General features: G+C 39.4%; 1 protein-coding gene across 1 annotated transcript in view; it reads left to right on the top strand.

Annotated features, from left to right (window-relative positions):
• The first annotated feature begins 2148 nt into the window (after positions 1 to 2148).
• EFCAB6 (EF-hand calcium binding domain 6) overlaps positions 2149 to 20877 on the top strand; it is a 265088-nt gene continuing 246359 nt past the window's right edge. Inside the window, exon 1 of the mRNA XM_008058673.2 lies at positions 2149 to 2244. Coding sequence (XP_008056864.1) covers positions 2174 to 2244 — 71 coding nt within the window. The 5' untranslated portion in view covers positions 2149 to 2173. The remainder of the gene's footprint in view (positions 2245 to 20877) is intronic.

The following is a 20877-nucleotide window of genomic DNA, read 5'->3' as shown; positions in this document are numbered from 1 at the left end:
GCTTTTTTCCCTTTTTTTCTTTTTCTCCTCTGATGATATTTTCAAATAGCCTGTCTTCAAACTTACTGATTCTTTCCTCTACTCGGTCCTTTCTCCTGTTAAAAGCCTTTAATGAAGTTTCATTAAATTTACTATTTTGAATTCTTGGTCAGAGAGCTCAAATATTGCCGTCTCATTGGGGTAGTTACTGGTTCCCTGGTTTGTTTGCTTGGTGGAAATCATGTTTCCCTCTTTCTTGTGGATGTATGTCTATATCTTTGCATTGAAGGGTTACTTATCTATTCCTGTCTTCTCTGCCTGACTTGTTTTGGTTTTAGTGACTGTATTTTCTTAGAAGTTCTTTCCTGCTAGGTTGCTGCCTCCTTTTCAGCTCTAGGTGGTGCCTTAAGCCCAGGTTCACCTTGTCTGTTGAAAATATTTGGAGCACTGCCCTTCCCAGATGAGAGAGGCTCCAAAGGGGATGTCTCAGAAGTGTAGGAAGGCTGCTTCATGCCCAGAGGACCTATGGGACAAACCTCCTACGATGTGGTACTGATGAACAGCCACTCTGGTTTGGTGTCTCCTTTGGCTGGGCTACAGAGTAGAGTTTCCAGAGCCAGGGACGCTAGCCCTGTCTTCTCACCATGCCTCTGTCTTTCTCTTCAGACACTTTGTGTTGCTTCCCATGAGTTAAGACAGAGACAGATTTCCTGCCAGGGAATCCAAGGTTGTGGAGAAGCTGCTTGTCCACCTGGATCTTACTTTTTCCAGTGTAGAAACAGTGAGCTGAAGGAAAATTTTCTGCAGGCCTAGTGCCAGGCAGAATTGGGGGAGGGGGTCATGGATGTGAAAGTCCGATTATTTTACCATTTTCTTAGAAATTTTTCACTTCTCTCTGGTCAGTGACTTCAAGGATGTAGAGAGGCAGGGGATATATTTAAGAGGCGTTCTCCAGGTATATTTGACAATACTTATGAATTAAAAGGAGGGCTTGAGTCAGGAGGCAGAAAGTCATAGGAAGCTATGTCTACCTTGAGTTACCAAACTTCAGGAGTGGAAACAAATCCATTTATTCAGTCATTTGAACACTTCTGAACACCAGTCACTGGCCTAGGATCTGTGGATGTAATGGTGACGTAAGTTAACTTGGCTCTAGTCTTTATGGAACTTACAGTCTGGCAGGAGACACGCCTTAATCAAAGACTCATACCAATAGCTACATCATTACAAACTGGACTAAGGGCTATGAAAGACAACAGAGGTCATTGTAAAAATATGTAAGGGAGGATAGCCTAGTGTGAGGGTGTCAAGGAAGCCCTGAGAGAGTGACATTTGAACTGAAATTTAAAGATTGATGTCTGGGCCAGCAGGACCAGCATCTCCTGGGAACTTGTCAATGACACAAATTCTTAGGTCCCACCTCCATCCAATATCGGAACCAGAATCTGGAGTGGGGCCCATCAATCTGTTTCTAACAGGCCCTCCAGGTGATTCTGATGCCCACTTAAGTTTGAGAGCTATTGGTCATTAGGACAAGAGGAGTTTGTTAGGCAGAAAGGGGAGCAGAATGAGTGTTCTAGGTAGAGGCTACAGCATATAAAGAGAAAGAAGTCCCTATGTGGGAGAGAGCACACTTGCAAAACTGCCAAAGGCCAGTGTGAGTGAGGCAAAAGGAACCAGGGAGGGGGAGACAGCGGAGAAGCAGACTTGAGGGCCCAAACTGTAACCATGATGACGCTGAGGACTGGTCTTTGTTCTAAGAGCACTAGGAAGTATTTGGAGTGTCTTAAGCAAGGAAGTAACACAAGGAGATCAGCATTTTAAATGATTATTCTGGTTGTTGTGATGAAGACAGAGGAGACCACAGTGTGTGTGTGTGTATATGTCTGTGTATGTATGTGTGTATGTCTTGGTTTGAGACATGGAAAGAGGAGCGGTGCTCATAGAGTGTTCACATAAAATACCTCCACCTGGGAATCCTACAATGTAGTGTGAAATTCATATAATTTGCCTAAGGTTTTCTACACAATTCTCCAGTAGCTTGCAAATCATTTGATTGTTTTGTAAACCCAAAGGCTCCATTCTTGTGACTTGATAAGCTGAATAAGAAAATCTGTCTGCCAATCTGTGCTAACCCCATTGCTCTCTTATTTTTCAGAATTCTCAAATTCAGAAATATTTTATCTTGAAGGAAATGAAACGAAATAGCAAAAAAATAAATGCTACCAAGGGCACCAACACCCTGTCAGGCAGTACGAAAGCCAGGTGAGATGCTCCCCTTCCCTGAATGCCTGTATCTGCTGATGTGGCTCTTGCACAGAAGGTGACTAGCTCACTGTATCGTGCAGGACTTGAGGTCTCCAGAGAAGGTGCTTGAGAAGGTGATAACGTGACTCTGACTACTTCTGTCTGGTTTCTGTCAGTCGTTCAGGTGGTGCACATTTACTGAGTGCTGATTTCTTTGCCAAAATTGTCTAGGAACTTTCATATTTATCATATCAACAAGCTTTGGTTTATGTATTTGAACCCCAGGTGACCTTAATCTGGTGCTCCACATGGCTGAGAATATTAGACAACTGCAGTGGGTTGGGAAAATGGTTCAGCCTGCCTCACTCACAGGGCCGCCTTGACAATCCAGGCTTTCTTGTGCCCGGATTCACACTTCCTGCTATAGGTGGCAGCAGCAGCAAAGTTTTAGTTACTGAACTCTAAAGCCAGGAAACTACAGAGAAACTTTGTGGGATTTAAGGACTTGCTTGGACTTGGCTGGACTATAAATAGGACATGTTAAACACTTCTTGCCTGCTTATAGGAGCTGGGAGAAAACGTAATTGCTTCCAGCCCTTACATTTCAAAAGACTGGGAGTGAGGCAGTTTCAAGATGGGAACAACTGTTTGACACAGACTTGTGGTCAACTTCTCTGGCACTTCTTGTTTTTTTCCTGTTACCATATCTGTGCCTGTCATCACTTCACGTGTGTTGGTGTGTCTGAAAATATTCATGAGGTAATAGTGGATTTCTGAGGCAACTCCTGAAATAAGATTTTTATGACCATGATAAAGCATATTACAAATAAAATGATATAAGCTTTTTCTTTTTTTAAATTTCAATAGCTTTGGGGGTACAAGTGATTTTTGGTTACATGGAAGCATTGTATAGAAGCCAGGAAGTCTGGGCTTTAAGTGCACCCTCTACCGCCACCTGTGCACTCTGTACCCGACAGGTGATTTTTTTATCCCTGTTCTGAACACCCCCCACCCTCCCACTTCGGATTCTTCAGTGTCCATGATGACATTTGCTATGCCTTTGCGGTTCCTAAGTTTAGCTCCTATTTACAAGTGGGACCCGAAAAACCCTGGAATTTATTTATAAAAAGTTGTGTATTCTTGCATGTTTAAACTTCAGTCACCTTCAAAGTACTCTCTGTTTGATGCAATACACCCATCCAGATGCTTTTTCCACTGCTCAAAACAGTCTTGGAACTTGTCAATTTTGATGCCTTCTAGTGCTTCTACCATTTTTTATTCCACCTATTTCACATTGGCAAAAATGTTTCCCTTTGAGGACTTTTTTCATGGGAGAAACAAAAAAAGTTGCTTGGGGAGAGATCAGGTGAACAGGGAGGGTGGGGCATGGGGATCATGCCATTTTCGGTCAAAAACTGCTTGAACACTCAGTGCAGTGTGGGCAGGTGTGCTGATAAGTCACCCATCATAAAATGGGCAGACATGTTGAGAGAATTTCCAAAAAAATAATTCACTGAAGCTGAATGCAGCCTCTCACAACAATGGTAGCTGGTACACTGATGCTGATGGGTTCCTAGAGCACTCACCTAGTGGGGGAACTCCGTACTGCAAGGAGCCCACCCACCAAAAGATAATTCTGGGTTTTTGGGGGGGTCTCTCCCCATATAAGAGAGAACATGTGGTATTTGGTTTTCCATTCTTGCATTACTTCAGTTAGGATGATGGTCTCCAGTTCCATCCAAATTGCTGCAAAAGACATTCTTTCATTTTTTTAATGACTGAATAGGATTCCATGGTATGTATATATAAATACAGATATATTTTCATTATCTGCTGGTCAGTTGATTCCATATCTTTGCAATTGTGAATTGTGCTGTGATGAATATGCAGGTGCAGGTGTCTTTTTTGTTTATTGACCTCTGCTCCTTTGGCTAGACACCAAGTTGTGGGACTGCTGGATCAAATGGTAGATTTACTTTTAGTTTTTTGAGAGATCTCCATACCAGTTTCCATAGAGATACTAATTTACACTCCCACCAACAGTTTATAAGCATTCCCTTTTCACCACATCCATGCCAACGTCTACTGTTCTTTGATTTTTTAATGATGGTCATTCTGACTGATGTAAGGTGGTATCTCATTGTGTTTTAAATTTTCATTTCCCTGATTATGACTGAGGTTGAGCATTTTTTCATGTTTGTTGGCTATTTGTATATCTTCTTTTGAGAGATGTCTGTTCATGCCATTGCCTACTCTTAAATGGGGTTATTTGCTTTATTTCTTGCTTATTTGTTTGGGTTCTTTGTTGATTTTGTATATTAGTCCTTTGTCAGATAGATAGTTTGTGAATATCTTCTTTTCTGTAGTTTGCTTCTTTACTCTGTTGATTATTTCTTTTGCTATGCAGAAGATTTTTCATTTAATTAAGACCCACTTGTTTATTTTTGTTCATGTTACATTTGTTTTGGGGGTCTTGGTCATAAATTATTTGCCTAGGCCAATGTCCAGAAGAGTTTTTCTTGGGTTTTCTTCTAGAATTTTTATGGTTTCATGTATGATGTTTAAGTCTTTAATAAATCGGGGTAATTTTTGTATGTGATGAGAGATAGGAATCAAGTTTTGTTTTTCTGCATGTGGCTATCCAATTTTCCCAGCACCATTTGTTGAATAGAGTGTCTTGTCCCTAGTGTATGTTTTTGTCTGCTTTGTCGAAGATCAATTGGTTGTAGGTATTTGGGTTTATTTTTGGATTGTCTGTTCTGTTCCACTGGTCCATATGTCTGCTCTTGTACCAGCACCATGCTGTTTTGGTTACTATTGCCTTTTAGTATAATTTGAAGTCAGGTAATATTATGCCTCCAGCTTTTATTCTTTTCGCTTAGAATATTCTTTTTGCTTTGGCTATTCTGGCTCTTTTTTGGTTCTGTATGAATTGTAGGATCTTTGTTTCTTTTATTTTTTTTTTGAGTTGGAGTCTCACTCTGACGCCCAGACTGGAGTGCAGTGGCCGCTCCCAGCCACCGCAGCCTCGACCTGCTGGGCTCCAGCAATCCTTCCGCCTCAGCCTTCCAAGTAGCCAGAATTACAGGCATGCGCTACCACTCCCGGCTGATTTTTTGATTTATTGTAGAGATGAGGTCTCGCTGCCCAGGCGGGTCTCAAACCCACGGGCTCAGGCAATCCACTCACCTCAGCCTCCCAAAGGCATGGGATTACAGGCTGAGCCACCAAGCCCGGCTAGGATCTTTTTTCTAATTATGTGAAAAATGACTTTGATAGTTTGATAGGAATTGTGTTGAATCTGTGGATTACTTTGGGTAATATGGTCATTTTTAACAATGTTGATTCTTCCAATCCATGAGCATGGGATATTTTCCTACTTGTGTCCTCTACAATTTACTTCCTTGGTGTTTTGTAGTTCTTCTTGTAGAGATCTTTCACTTCCTTGATTAGATATATCTCTAGGTATTTTAGCTTTTTGGCAGTTATTATAAATGGAATTGGTTTCTTGATTTGATTCTCAGCTTTGTCACTTTTGGTATATATCAGTACTACTGATTTCTGTGTGTTGATTTTGTATCCCAAGACTTTACTGAATTCATTTTTCAAGTCCAGGAGCCTTTTGGAGGAGTCTTTAGGATTTTCTAGGTATAAGACCATATCATTGGCATACAGAGATAGTTTGATTTCTTTTTTCCAATTTGGATACCCTTTTTTTCTTTCTCTTGTCTGATTGCTTTGGCTGGGACTTCCAGTTCTGTGTTGAACACGAATGGTAGCATTTTCATTAGAATCTGTATTCTGGGGCAGCAAGGCATTCATGATATTATACATTCTCTTACAAAAATACAATTACTCAATTCAAGATGCATTATTTTCTGGAGGATTATGTGCCAGGCACATAATAAGACATGACCCCTGCTCCTATGGCATTAATGGTCTAACAGGAAAGACAGACACTGAACAATCATAGGGTCATAGGTGCTAATTAAGAAAAACTTACTGACAGTGGTCACTAGTTCTTGGTGGAGAGAATAGAGTGAGAAATCACAGATGATGTGAAAACTTCTACCTTGAATGGTAGGAAAGAGAGGGAGAATTTTATATAAATACAAGAGTGTAAGGATGTGTAGTGTGCATGTGTGCTATTCTCTATATGGTGTGAGTGCAGTGTGTATGCATGTATGTGGTATAGGTACCTGCATATGTGTGGTGTATATGATATGTGTGATGTGTTATGTATGTGTGGTATGTATGGTATGTGTGGTATGTGGTAAGAATGTGTGATATGTGTGTGATGAGAATATTGTGTATATGGTGAGTGTGTGTGTAGTGTGTGGTATGTGTTGGTATGTTGTGTGTGTGATGTGTGGTGTGTGTGTGTGTTTGTGTGTGTGTGTGTGTGTGTGTGTGTTGGGAGGAGAGTGCTGTCTGAATAATAGGACTGTGAAAGCCATTCATGTCAGTACTTTGGAGTTCCAGTTCTGTGCTGGGTATGATGGGACTGGGGGTACAATGGTGTAAAAAGTTGTATTTCATGGAGCTTATAATCATAATTTCCTAAACCAAAGTGTAATTACAAATGGTGGTAAGTGCAGTGCGGTGCAGGGAAAATCCTGGCTGTGCAAGAGACTCTGCAAGGAGGATGCAGGGTAATCAGTGAGGCCTCTACAGAAGGTGATGTCCCAGGAGGTCTGAAGGCAGAGGAGTCAGTGGGGGGTGGACCAAGGACTGGGGGAAGGATGAGAAGGGAGATGTGGGCAGAAGCCAGGTCCTGCTCTGCCTGGTAGGCCTGTTACGCACAACATGCTGGGCCAAGCTTATCAAAGAACCTTCAAAATAAGAAAGATCGATGTCTCCCTCATCTCAGCACAACTATTTTTGTCACATCTTCTGGCTCCTGTCCATTTGTGAAGATACATTTTTTTTTTTTTGAGTTGGAGTCTCACTCTGTCGCCCAGACTGGAGTGCAGTGGCCGCTTCCGGCCACTGCAGCCTGGACCTGCTGGGCTCTGGCGATCCTTCCGCCTCAGCCTTCCGAGTAGCTGGAATTACAGGCATGTGCTACCACGCCCGGCTGATTTTTTAAAAAATTTTATTGTAGAGATGGGGTCTCACCAAGTTGCCCAGGCGGGTCTCGAACCCGCGGGCTCAGGCAATCCACTCATCTCAGCCTCCCAAAGCGCGGGATTACGGCTGAGCCAAAAAGCCCGGCTGAAGATACATTTTTATATTGTTGTATTCATAGAGTTTCCACCACTGTACCTTTTCTCTCGACATTGCCCTAAATGTGTTTTTATGTTTCTAAATCTTCTTTCCAGTTACCACTTGCAGCAGTGGTATCCTGCTCACTTAAAACATATTAACTTTGAGAGGTTTGCTATATTTTATTTCTGGGTTTGTGGGGGTGGGTCTTGTAGTGTGTGTGGTAAACTTGCCATTCATGCTGCGAGAGAAGGTGTCTGTGAAGATGAGGTTTGGGCGGGGCGAGAGCCTGTGTGGGGTCTGGGGAGCCCTCAGTGGAGGGAAGCAGTGGCTGCCTACTTGTGGAGGCAGGTCAGTTATAACCACAGATCTTTCTGCTAAATTGAATTCGGATGACTGGCTAAATTGTTTTTTACGATACCCTATCATTTGGAATATATTTGTAAATCAACTTGCATTCTTATAATTCCTATGTTTAGAACAGTAGACCAGAGGTTGCCAGTAGAGTCTGTTTAAGATACGAAGGCTGTATGAGATGGGATGGGGGAGGCAGGACTGTGCTTCAAATGTTGGCGGCCCAGACCCTGGAATCCTAATATTTGGTTAGAAATATATATAGATAACTTCTTTTTAATTTTCTACGTGTTCTCTTGAGTAGGTTGCAGAATTGTTAGACTGTTTTACAAACTCAAGGAATTCATTCCTGTGGATTGATATACAGATTTTCTTATTGCCATATCAAATATATGCAAACTTCATTTTTATTATCTGTTTAAGGAATGCACACAAATCACTCACATGCACATGTACAAATGTGCACCTGCACACACACACACATATACACGCCCTGGCACAACTGGGCAAAAAGCCAAGGATTAAATCTGGAAGATTTTGGCATTGGCCTCACTGTTACTGAGTACATTTGACTTTTTCTCTCTGGTGTTTAATTTCCTCTCCTCTAAAAATATGAATGATGGTGTCTAACTTACACATTGATAATTAAATACCATCCAGTGTCCAGCAAAATAGGTGCTCAGTTATTGCTAGTTGAATCTAGTACAATCACATAAATGTAATATTTGCTGGCTTTTAACTTCATTTTGATATAAAGTAGAGAACTTTACATATGAGACACATGAAAGGAAAAAAACAAAACAAACTACAGACTTACACTTATCAATCAACTTCAGGCTCTTCTAGAGCAGTGGTCTCCAGCTTGTTAAAATACAAATGGTTGAGCCTTACCCTCAGAAAATCAGTTTGTCTGGGTGGGCCTGAGAATGTTTATTTCCAAAAAGACCTCCAGGTGATGCTGTTACTGCTGGCTCAGGTACCGCACTTTGGGAACCATGTAAACTACCAAAGCAAGCTTACCTGACTGCTTTAACAGCCTTTTAAAAATTAATTTTTAAAAATGAAAAATAGATGCACTTTAAAAGAATAGTATTAAACCCATAAAAAGTCATGTTATTTCTGCTTGAGGAATCTACAAATGGAATAGCTCTTTCCCCCCTGAAGATGAACTGATGGATGACATCTCTTGGGAAAAGTCTTTAATCTGACCCCGGAGATAGGGTGATTGAGTTCACATTCTCAGCAACTCTAAGAAGACAAGTATCCCACAGAGCAAGCTGCATTTCTACATGTTGCATTATTAGTGTAATTCAAGATGCCATTTCTTTACTTTTAAAACATGTTGCCATTTTCTTGTAAATCCTGAGTAAATGGTGAGTGACTGGAGGTTTGGGGTGGGTCATGTTTCTCTTTCTCTTCCTAGACCCCAGCCAATGCATGACCTGTAGTGCTTTGCTGAAGAATGAATCACTGAGAGAATAATTGCTTGAAAAGTGCTTACACCAAGAATGTTTAGTTGGAATATCCAATAGGCTTCATTTCCAGAACTCTCCAGATTTTGCTTTTTGGAATATTCCTATTGTAATTGAAGTCTAGCTTTTGTGATCCTGCAGTTGTTAGAAATTAGAACCAGAGACGACCCAACAGGTCATCCAGAACATTCTCCTGCTGGAAGAGGATTATTCCCTATAGTGTGCTCAGTGGCATTAGGAGGAATTACTTTTCATATGATTATTATTTTTTTCATGCTGTCTTCAACTAAGTGTTTCTTGAATTGAATCGTTTTGTATTCAAGTAATAAAATGCACAACAGGCAGTACATTTCTGGGTGATTATCTTACTCCTCAGGTGGTGTAATAAGGCATGAGGCCAAAGCCCTGGCATGCCTTATTGTTATTAGGAAGTGAATTTATGGATAAAATAAATAGAATGGTTCTGTGCATCAGCCATCACTGCACCAAGGAATGCAGTTACTGCCACTATTCCGCATGCACTTGGAGAGCAGAGGAAGGTACAAGACTGTTTGTCACCATCCACACAACCATGGATAGCTAGTGACCTCCCACTGCCCTCAAGGAACAACTTTATTCATTTTGTAAAACGAGACAGGAAAGCCTTGATCATTGACAACCGTGTGAACTTGGTATCTGGGAAGTTCACATTTATAACCTCAGATGGGATCTTAAAATCCCCTGCGGTCACTTATCCCATTCCCCCAATCACCATCTCTTCTAGACAGCCATTTCATTCCGTGTTCCATCATCTCAATCCTAAAATACATCTCCCTAACCTCACTTGCTGCTGATGACCTGACTTCCCATTTCAATCGGAAAATAGAATCAGAAGGGAGCTGCTGCAAGCTCCCATCACCTCATCTAAGTCCATGTTCTCTACCTTCTCTTTTGTCACCATGAATGCATTGTCCATGCTCCAAGAAAAGCCACACCCGGCTTGTCCAGGGATCCCATATCCACTGGCCAACCCGTGGGAACCAGCTACACTTTCTGTTCTCTCCTTCTGCCTTACTCTTTGCCTGTCTACTCGGCCGCTATGATGAGTGACCAAACATGCTATTGATTCTCCCGTCTTAAAGAAATGTCCCTCTTGACCATTCATTACATCATTTCTCTGCTTTCCTGTTTATCCCCTTTGCAGCAGAGTTTGTTGAAACTGTTGTCTCTATTTACTGTCACAAATTCTTCTCTGAATTGTTCAGGAACTCACATAGGCTTGCTCTGCACCATTCCCTGACACCGTCACTAACAGGGTCATCAGTGGTTCCCACAAGGCTCACTCAAACTGAAAGGCAACTCTCAGCCCTCATTCCTGTAAGCATTTGACACACACCACCTTGCTCCTCCTTGAAACACATTCTTCTCTTGGTTTCCAGGACACTGTAGTCTCTGGTCTTTCCCCGTCTCATAGGCTGCTCTTTCTCAGTCTCCTTTGCTAGGTCCTCCTCATCTCCCTGGACTCTGATTGTTGGAGTGCCCATAGGCTCAGCCCTTCTACTGTTCTTTTTTGATACCTACTTTCTTGGTGGGATTATCTGATATCATGCCTTTATATCCATTATATTCTGGCAATTCCTAAACTTTTTTCTTCAGCCCCAATCTCTCTCCTGAACTAAGACTCATATATTCAACTACCTATTCAGTATCTCTACTTGGATGTCTAATGGGTATCCCAAACTGAACATATCCAGAGTGGAATTGTTGATCTTCTCTTCTGAGCCCATTCTACCTCTTCTCAATCAATGGCGCATCCATCCAACCTTTCCCTTGCATGCCAAATCAAATCTGTCAGAGAATATAATTAATTTTTTTCCTTTAGAATATAGTTGGAATCTGATGACTTCTCAATATCTTTTATGAAAACTACCCTGGTCCAAGTCACCATTTCCTCTTGCATGGGTTATTGCAGTTGACTTTTAATTGTCTCCTTGTTTCCTTCCTTAAACCTGTAGTCTATTCTTGGCTTACAACCAGAGGGATTCCTTTAATGCAGAGACCAGATCATGTCCTTTGCACATAACCCTTCAGTGACTCCACATGTCACAGTAAGAGCCATTGGCCACCGGGTGCGGTGGCTCATGCCTGTAATCCCAGCAATTTGGGAGACCAAGGCAAGAGGATTGCCTGAACCCTCAGGTTCGAGACTGGTTTGGGCAATATGTCAATACCTCTTCACAATAAATAAATAAATAAAAATGATCTGGGCATGGTGGCAGACACCTGTAGTTCCAGCTACTTGGCAGGCTGAGGTGGAAGGATTGCTTGAGCCCAGCAGGTCGAGGCTGCAGTGACTGTGAGCATGCCACCGCACTACAGCCTGGGTAACAGAGGTGAGACTCCAGCTAAAAAAATAAAAAAACAAAAAACAAAGCCAGTGGCCTACCAGGTTCTTTTTTATCTGGCTACCCGTTGCTTCTTTGTCCTCCTAACTGTTATGATTGCCTTCCTGGTGTCCTTTAGATGTTGGCTCAATGTCCCCTATTCTCTTTCTCTGCTCCACTGATCTCCAAAAAACAAATTGTGTGATTTACTTATTTATTGTCTAAATTCTATTACTAGAATACAAGACCCACAAGGTCCAGGATTTCTATTTTATTCATTGTTCCCCAGGTTCCTAGAAGAGAGCTTAATAAATATGTGTTGACTGTGAACACATACCAAGCCACATTTGTCAATATAATTGTGGAAATTGACTTATACTGTGATTCTCTAATTTCAATTCAGTTAAATTAATCCAGTTCAATTAGGATGTGTATGGGACTGCCTTTGAGCCTCAGAACGTACCACACAGAACTGCCAACTGATTGGCAAATAAGACAGGTCTCTAGATCGTATGGTGCAAAGCACTAGCCAATGTGGATTTCTTGCATATTAAAAAAAGTCTTATTCTCACTCATAAGCAGACCTTGAACATTTACCATAATACAATAAGAAAGGGATTGGCAGTAGCAGGACACTGCCAGGGGAGGGAGAAGGAGCACATAACATCAATAAGGGTACCTGATCTCAAACCAGGTGAAGTGGACACCAGAGGGAGGCCCAAACTTTACCTGTATGATGACAACAATTGTATACCTAAATCTGAATTATACCCCATACCTTTAAAATAAAAAAAATTAAGAAAAAATCTTATTCATTTCTTTAACCCTGTAAACTTTGAGATTCTTCAAAGTGTGGATTTTACAGGGATCACCTAATCTGATTTTGTATACTCATGTAGAGCCATGCACATCCATGTATTTTTGAATATTAAATAATTATGCACTTCATTTAATACATAAAGCCCAATAGGGAAGCTTTTTTTTTCTTCCTGAGGTTAGCCAACTTAGGAGCTCCAGAAAATTATGCAGTAGAACTTCTTTACAGAGCTGCAGCTTGCCTTCTTGATTCACTTGAGTTAAGGGAGAATTTTACTTCTCACTCTTATGCTGAGAGTAGCCAGAAAGGCATGAATCAGACTAAATTTCCCCATATTTTCTGAAACACCAACTCCTCATTGCTACAGACTGGCTGAGTTCATGACTTTAAAAAATCACAAATGCATGTAACATTGTGGTGACATTTGTGACTTTAAAAAATCAAAAATGCATGTAACATTGTGGTGACTGTTGAGCGTTAGGCCTGCTGCCAGTGGGGCACCGCTAGATTAGTGTTAACTGTGGGGTCGTGAACCTGGCTGGGACTCATGGGGCCGATGGTAAGCAGGACACGCTTGTGACTCTTACTGAGATACACCTGGGAGTCTTTCTTTTGACCTGGTTCCTCCGAAGACATTGAGTAAACATATTATCCTAAGAATTATGAAAAGGTACCACCTTTGCCAAAAGTGTCCAAGGGGCACTTTCTCTTGGCCCACCCAGTGTTGTTGCAGCGGCTTGACCCCCCTTCCCTTCCCCCACTCTCTCTCCTTCCCCCTTCCCCACCTCCTCTCCTTCTCTTTCTCTCCTTCCATTATTCTAATTGAGATATAATTCCCAATGTGTTAACTCTATGTTTAACTTTTTTGAGAAACTGCCAAACTGTATCCCCAAACACCTGTACAGTTTTACAATTCCTACCAGTAATATAAAGACTCCATTATCTTTTTATTTTCACTACTATTTTATATTTTTTGTTTCTCTTAGTATGGCTAACTTAATTAGTATAAAGCAAAATATCTCGTTGTGGTTTTGATTTGCCTTTCTCTAATGACTAGTGATATTGAGCATATTTTTATGTACTTACTGGTCATTTGTATATTTTCTTTGCAGAAATGTCTATTTAAATCCTGTGCCAATGTTTAAATTGGGTTATTTGTCCTTTCTTGTTGAGTTATAAGAGCTGTTCATATGTTCTGCATACTAGATCCTTATCAGATATATATATATATCTCATTGGCAAATAATTTCTTCCATTCTGTAAGTTGTCTTATCACTTTCTTGATAGTGTCCTTTGAAGCACAAAAGTTTTAAATTTTGATGAAGTTGAATTAATCTATTTCTTCTTTAGTTGCTTGTGTTTTGGGTGTCATATGTAAGATATTGTCTAAGTCAAAGGCACAAAGATTGGCAGAGCATGGTGGCTCACACCTATAATCACCATACGTTGGGAGGCTGAAGCAGGAGGATTGTGTGAAGCTAGGTGTTTGAGGCCAGCCTAGACAATATAGAAGGACCCTGTCTCTATGAAACAAACAAACAAACAAACCCCAAAGATTTCCAACTATGTTTTCTTCCAGGAATTTTATATTTTAGTTCTTAAATTTAGGCCTTTGATCTATTTTGAGTTAATTTTTAATATGGTGTGAAGTAGGATCCAATTTAATTATTTGCAAATATATATCCAGTTGTCCCATTTGCTGAAAAGACTACTCTTTTTCCAATGAGTGGGTCTTGGTGCCCTACAAAAATCAGTGAAAGATAAATGGAAAAATTTATTTCTGGACTCTGTCAATTTTATCCCATTGATCTGTATATCTGTCCTTGTGCCAGCATCACCACACTGTCTTGATTACTGTTGCAAATTTTGAAGTCAGGGATTTTAAATCCTCTAACTTTGTTTTTATTTTTCATGATTATTTTGGCTATTCTGGGCCCCTTGCATTTTTATATGAATTTTAGGATCAACTTGTCAATTTCTGCAAAAAAGTTGAGATTTGGGATTTTGATAAACATTGAATTTAAACATATAGATCAGTTTGGAGAGTATTGTCACCTTATTCATGAGCACAGGATGTCTTTCTATTTACTCAGGTTTCACTTAATTTCTTTCAATAATACTTTGTAGTTTTTACAAACATTACACTTCTTTTTTTTTAAACATTTATTCATGAGTATTTTATCCTTTTTGATGATATTGTAAATATAATTGTTTTTCTAATTTTATTTTTAGATTTTTCATTGTAGGCATGTAGATTGATTTTTGTATATTGCTCTTGTATTCTGCAATCTTACTGAATTTATTATTTCTAATAGTGTATGTGTGTTTGTATTGCTTAGAGTTTTCTATATAAACAATAATGCCATTCACAAATAGAGATCGTTTTACTTCTCAGTCTTCAATATGAATACCTTTTATTTCTTTTTCTTGACTAATTGCTCTGGTTAGAATCGTCAGTAGAATACAAATACAAGTGGTCAGAGAAGACATTCTTGTCTTGTTTTTGATCTTAGGGAGAAAAGTTTTGATCTTTAAGTATGATGTTAGCTGTATGTTTTTCTTAGATGCCCTTTATTAGGTCAAGAAAGTTCCCTTCTATTCCTAATATGTTAAGTGTTTTTATTTTTTTATTTTTTTTTTGAGTTGGAGTTCGCTCCTGGCCACCGGAGCCTCGACCTGCTGGGCTCCGGCCATCCTTCTGCCTCAGCCTTCCAAGTAGCCAGAATTACAGGCATGCACTATCACGCCCGGCTGATTTTTTGATTTATTGTAGAGATGAGGTCTCGCTGCCCAGGTGGGTCTCGAACCCACGGGCTCAGGCAATCCACTCACCTCAGCCTCCCAAAGGTGTTAAGTGTTTTTAAAACATATTAAAGGGCATAGGATTTTGTGAAATACTTTTTCTGTATTTATTAAAACAATCATGTGTTTTTTCTTGATTATATTAATGAAGTCTATTACATTAATTGATTTTTGTATGTTCAACCACTTGCATTCCTGGGATAAATCTCACTTGGCCATGCTATCTAATTTTTTGTATGTTGCTGGATTCAGTTTGCTAGCATTTTCTCGAGAATTTTTCCTATATTCATAAGGAATACTGGTCTTTAGTGTTCTTATTATCTGATGCCTTTGTTGAGTTTTAGTATCAGGGTAATACTAATCTCATAGGATGGGTTGGGAAGTGTTCCCTTCTTTTATTTTTAGAGTAATTTGTGAAGGATTAGTTTTAATTAGTTTTGGTAGAATTTGGTAGTGAAACCATCTGGTTCCAGACTTTTTTTTTTCCAGGAAGTTTTTTGGTTATTAATTCAATCTCTTTATTTGCTATAGTTCTATCTAGATTTTCTGCTTTTTCGGTAGTCAGTTTCAGCATCTTGTGTCTTTCTAAGAATTTTTTCATTTCATCTAAGTTATTTAATTGATTAGCATACAGTTGTTTGTAGTGTTCCTTTATAATCCTTTTTATTTCTGTAAGGTTGGTAGTAATGTCCCCTTTAATTTCAGATTTTAATAATTTGAGTGTTTTCTCATTTTGTCTTGACTAGACTAGCTAAAAATTTGTCAAGTTTGCTGATCTTTTTAAACAATTGTTTTTGTTTTGTTGGTTTTCTCTATTTTTTCCATTCTTAATTTTATTTATTTCTCTCTAATTGTTATTAGTTTCTTCATTCTGATAACTTTGGGTTTAGTCTTCTCTTACTTTTCTAGTTTCTTGAGAAAGAGACTTAGATTATTAATTTTAGGTTTTCTTCTTTTTTAGTATAGATATTTACATCTGTAAATTTCCATCTAAGTACTGCTTTAACTGCGTCTCATAACTTTTGGTATGTTGTGTCTTTGTTGGTTTTTTTTTTTTTTTTTGACCCATTTAGGAACTTAATTTTTAATTCCACATATCTGTGAATTTTAAATTTCTACATATTTATGAATGATTCCATTTATTATTCAATTTCTTTCTGTTATTGATTTTTTTTTTTTTTGAGTTGGAGTCTCACTCTGTTGCCCAGGCTGGAGTGTGGTAGCATGCTCATGGCCACCCTAGGGTCAACTGGCTGGACTCAGGCAGTCCTTCCACCTCAACCTTCCAAGTAGCTGGAACTACAGGTGCATGCTACCACACCTGGCAAATTTTTTGATTTATTGTAGAGATGAGGTCTTGTCAAGTTGCCCAAGCTGGTTTCAAGCCTGTGAACTCAGGCAATCCTCTCACCTCAGCCTCCCAAAGTGCTGGGATTATAGGCTTGAGCCATCACGCCTAGCCTGTTATTGATTTCTAATTTCATTCCAGTATTAAAGAACATACTTTGATAATTTGAGCCCTTTTAAATTTATCAATGTTTGTTTTATGTTCTAACATGGTATATACTGGAAAATGTTCCATGTGTATTTAAGAAGAATGGCATATTCTACATTGTGTGGATGTGTTCTTTAGATGTCTGTTAGGTATAGTTGGTTTTTAGTGTTGTGTAAATCTTTTATTTCCTTGTTGATCTTCTATCTAATTTTTGTACCCATTAGTAAAAGTGGGTATTGAAGTCTCCAACTATTTCTATTTTTTCTTTTCTTTTTTAATTTTAAAGATGTGGGGTACAATTCAGGGTTAGGTATACAAATGTTCATTATGCATGTAGCCTTGTTGATGAGGTGTGCCCCCCCTTCCCCAGGCTGATTCCCACTACTGCCAATCCTGCTCCCTGCCCCCCAACCCTGGGCAGTTTCCCACTACTGCCAATCCTTTTCTTATAGTATTACGATAATTGTTCAAGGTCCACTTATGAGTGAGAACATGTGATATTCAATACTTTGTTTATGTGAAAGATCACTTAATATAATAGACTCTTAAGTCCATCCAGGTTGCTGTGAAATTCATGATTTTGTTCTTTATGGCTGTATAATATTCCACTGTGTATATGTACCACGTTTTAAAAATCCAGTCCTCTTTTGATGGGCAGCATGGTTGGTTCAATGTTCTTGCTACTGTGAACAATGCTACGATAAACATATGTGCAGGTATTGTTTTTATAGAGAGATTTGAGTTCTTCCAGGTATATTCCCAGTAGGGGGATGATGGGGTTGTATGGAAGGTCGATTTTTAGATCTTTTAGGAATCACCACACTGTTTTCCACAGAGGCTGTACTAGTTTACACTTCCACCAACAGTGTAGAAATGTCCCCTTTTCACTGCATCCTCTCAAGCATCTGTTGTTTTTTGAGTTGTTGATGATAGCCATCCTGACTGGAGTTAGGTGGTATCTCAACATAGTTTTAATTTGCATCTCTTTGATGACTAGTGAGTCTGAGCATTTTTTCATGTATCTGTTGGCTGCTTGTATGTCTTCTTTTGAGAAGTGTCTATTCATATCTTTTGCCCACTTTGTAATGGGGCTGTTTGTTTTTTCCTTTTTGGCACATTTGAGTTCCTTGTAGATCCTAGATGTTAGTTGTCAGACATACAGTTGGCAAATATTTTTTTCCCAGTGTGCGGGCTATCTCCCCACTCCCTTGATGGTTTATTTGGCTTTGCAGAAGCTTGTCAGTTTGATGAGGTCCCACTTGTCTATCTTATCTCTTATGGCATGGGCACTTGAGGTTTTGATCAGGAATTGTTTGCCAGTTCCAATTTCCATAAGGATGTTTCCTGCATTTTCTAAGGTTCTTATAGTTTGAAGTTTTACATTTAGGTCTTTGATCCATTTAGAATTGATTTTTGTGTATGGTGATAGGTAGGGATCTTGTTTTAATCTTCTGCATGTGGTCAACCACATGTGTTAAAATCCAGCACCATTTACTGAATAGGTTCTCCTCTCCCCAGTCATTGGTGGTGGAGGCTTTGTCAAAGATGAATTGGTTGAGAAATTGAGGTTTTGCTTCTGGAATCTCTATCCTGTTCCATTGGTCTATATGCCTGTTTTTGTACCAATACCAACCTGTTTTGATTATTGTAGCTTTATAGTAGAGTTTAAGTTTGGGATTGTGTCACCTCCCTCTGTTGTTGTTTTTTTCCCCTCTGAGGATTGTTTTGGTGATTCATAGTCATTTGTATTTACATATGAATTCCTGTATTGTCATTTCCAGGTCATAGAAGAATGCTGCTGGTAATTTAGTGGGTATTGTTTAAATCTTCAGATTGCCTTGGGTAGGATGGACATCTTAACAATGTTGATTTTTCCAATTCATGAGCATGGAATATTTTTCCATTTGCTTGTATTGTCTTTGATTTCTTTGAACAGTGTTTTGTAGTTTTCATTGTAAAGGTCTTTCACATCTCTGGTTAGGAAGATGCCAAGGTATTTGATTTTTGTGTGTGTGTGTGGCTATTGTGAATGGGATTGTGCTTTTTATTTGGGTTGCTGTTTGTTGTGTTTTTTTTTGGTGTATAGAAATGCAACTGTCCTTTGCACATTGCTTTTATACCCTGAGACTTTGCCAAAGTCCTTTATCAGTGCAAGGAGGTTTTTGACAGATTCTCTTGAGTTTTCAAGGTATAGAATCATGTTGTCTGCAAAAAGGGATAACTTGATTTCCTCTTTTCCTATTTGGATACCCCTAATCTCCTTCTCTTGTCTGATTGCTCTAGCTAGGACTTCCAAAACTATGTTGAAAAGGAGGGGTGAGAGTGGGCATCCTTGTCTTGTTCCGGTTTTCAGGGGAAATGGTTCCAGTTTCTGTCTGTTTAGCTCTATGCTGGCTGTGAGTTTCTCGTAGATGGCTCTTACTATATTGAGGTATGTTCCATCTATATCTAGATGTTTGAGGGTTTTTATCAAGAAGGGGTGCTGGATTTTAACAAAAGCTTTTTCTGCATCCAATGATAAAATCATGTGGTTTTTGTTTTTACATCTGTTGATGTATCTAATTATGTTTATGGTCTTACAAATGTTGGACCAGCCCTGTATCTCAGGGATAAAGCCTACTTGGTCGTGGTAGATGATTTTTGATATATATTGTTGAATCCAATTTGCTAGGATCTTGTTGAGAATTTTAGCATCTACGTTTATCAAGGATATTGGTCTATAGTTCTCTTTCTTTGTTGGATCATTACCTGGTTTGGGTGTCAAAGCAATGTTAGCTTCGTAAAATGATTTGGGGAGAGTTCCATCTTTCTCGATTGCCTGGAATACTTTCAGTAAGATTGGTATCACTTCCTGCTTGTATGCTTTGTAGAATTCTGCTGGAAATCCATCTGGTTCAGGACTTTTTTTTTGTAGGTAGTTTTTTTATGACATAGTCAATTTCCTTGATTGTTATTGGTCAATTTAGGGTCTTGATTTCTTCTTGTTTCAACTTGGGAAGGTTGTGTGATGTCAGAAAGTATTCCATTTCCTTTAGGTTTTCAAGTTTGTTTCCATATAAGTGTACATAGTAGTCTCTGATAATCTTTTGTATTTCTTTGGGGTCAGTTGTGACTTGATCTTTTGCATTTCTGATTGTGTTTATTTGGGCTTTTTCTCTCTTTTTCTTGGACAGTCTAGCTAGGGGACGATCAATCCTGTTTATCCTTTCAAAGAATCAGCTTTTTGTTTTGTTGATTTTTTTGTATTATCTTTTTGTCTTCTATGTCCCAAATTTGGGCTTTTATTTTGGTGTTCTGGATTTTTCTGCTGAAGTTAGGATTTTGGTGGTCTTGCTTTTTCAGCTCCCTTAGGTGATTTGTTAGGCTGTTAACTTGTGATCTTTCCATTTTCTTCATGTGTGTTTGTAGAGATATGAATTCCCCTCCTAATACTGATTTCATGGCATCCCAGAGGTTTTGGTAAGATGTTTCTCCATATTCATTTGTTTCCAGGAATCTTTTAATCTCTGTTTTGATTTCCTTATTGACCCAGGAGTTGCTTAGCATCATGCTGTTTAGTGTCCATGTCTTTGTGGGTTTGGGGGAACTTTGTTGGTGTTGATATTTATTTTTATTCCACTGTGGTCTGAGAAGGTACATGGCAGGATTTCAATCTTGTTTGTTTATGCTTGATTTATGACTGAGGATGTGGTCAATCTTATAGTACATTCCATGTGGTGATGAGTGGAATGTATATTCCATGGTTGTTGGGTAGAGTGTTCTGTAGGTATCAATTAAGTCCATTTGGTCAAGCATCATGTTGAAGCTCTGGATCTCCTTGTTGATTTTTGTCTTGATGATCTGTCTAGGGTCATGAGTGGGGTATTTAAGTCCCCAGCTATGATAGTGTTAGGGTCAAAATCTTTTTAAAGTTTACCTAGATGCTGCTTTATGAAAGTTGGTGCTCCTTCAGCCTGTAATCCCAGAGCTTTGGGAGGCTGAGGCGAGTGGATTGCCTGAGTCTGCAGGTTTGAGACCCACCTGGGCAACTTGGCAAGACCTCGCCTCTACAATAAATAAAAAATTAGCTGGACATGGTAGTGCATGCCTGTAGTTCTGGCTACTTGGAAGGCTGAGGCAGAAGGACTGCCGGAACCCAGCAGG

This window comes from Carlito syrichta, unplaced genomic scaffold (genome assembly GCF_000164805.1).
Source record: "Carlito syrichta isolate Samal-C Ts95f unplaced genomic scaffold, Tarsius_syrichta-2.0.1 Scaffold303575, whole genome shotgun sequence".
NCBI lineage: Eukaryota > Metazoa > Chordata > Mammalia > Primates > Tarsiidae > Carlito > Carlito syrichta.
This window is presented reverse-complemented; position numbering and strand designations above follow the sequence as displayed.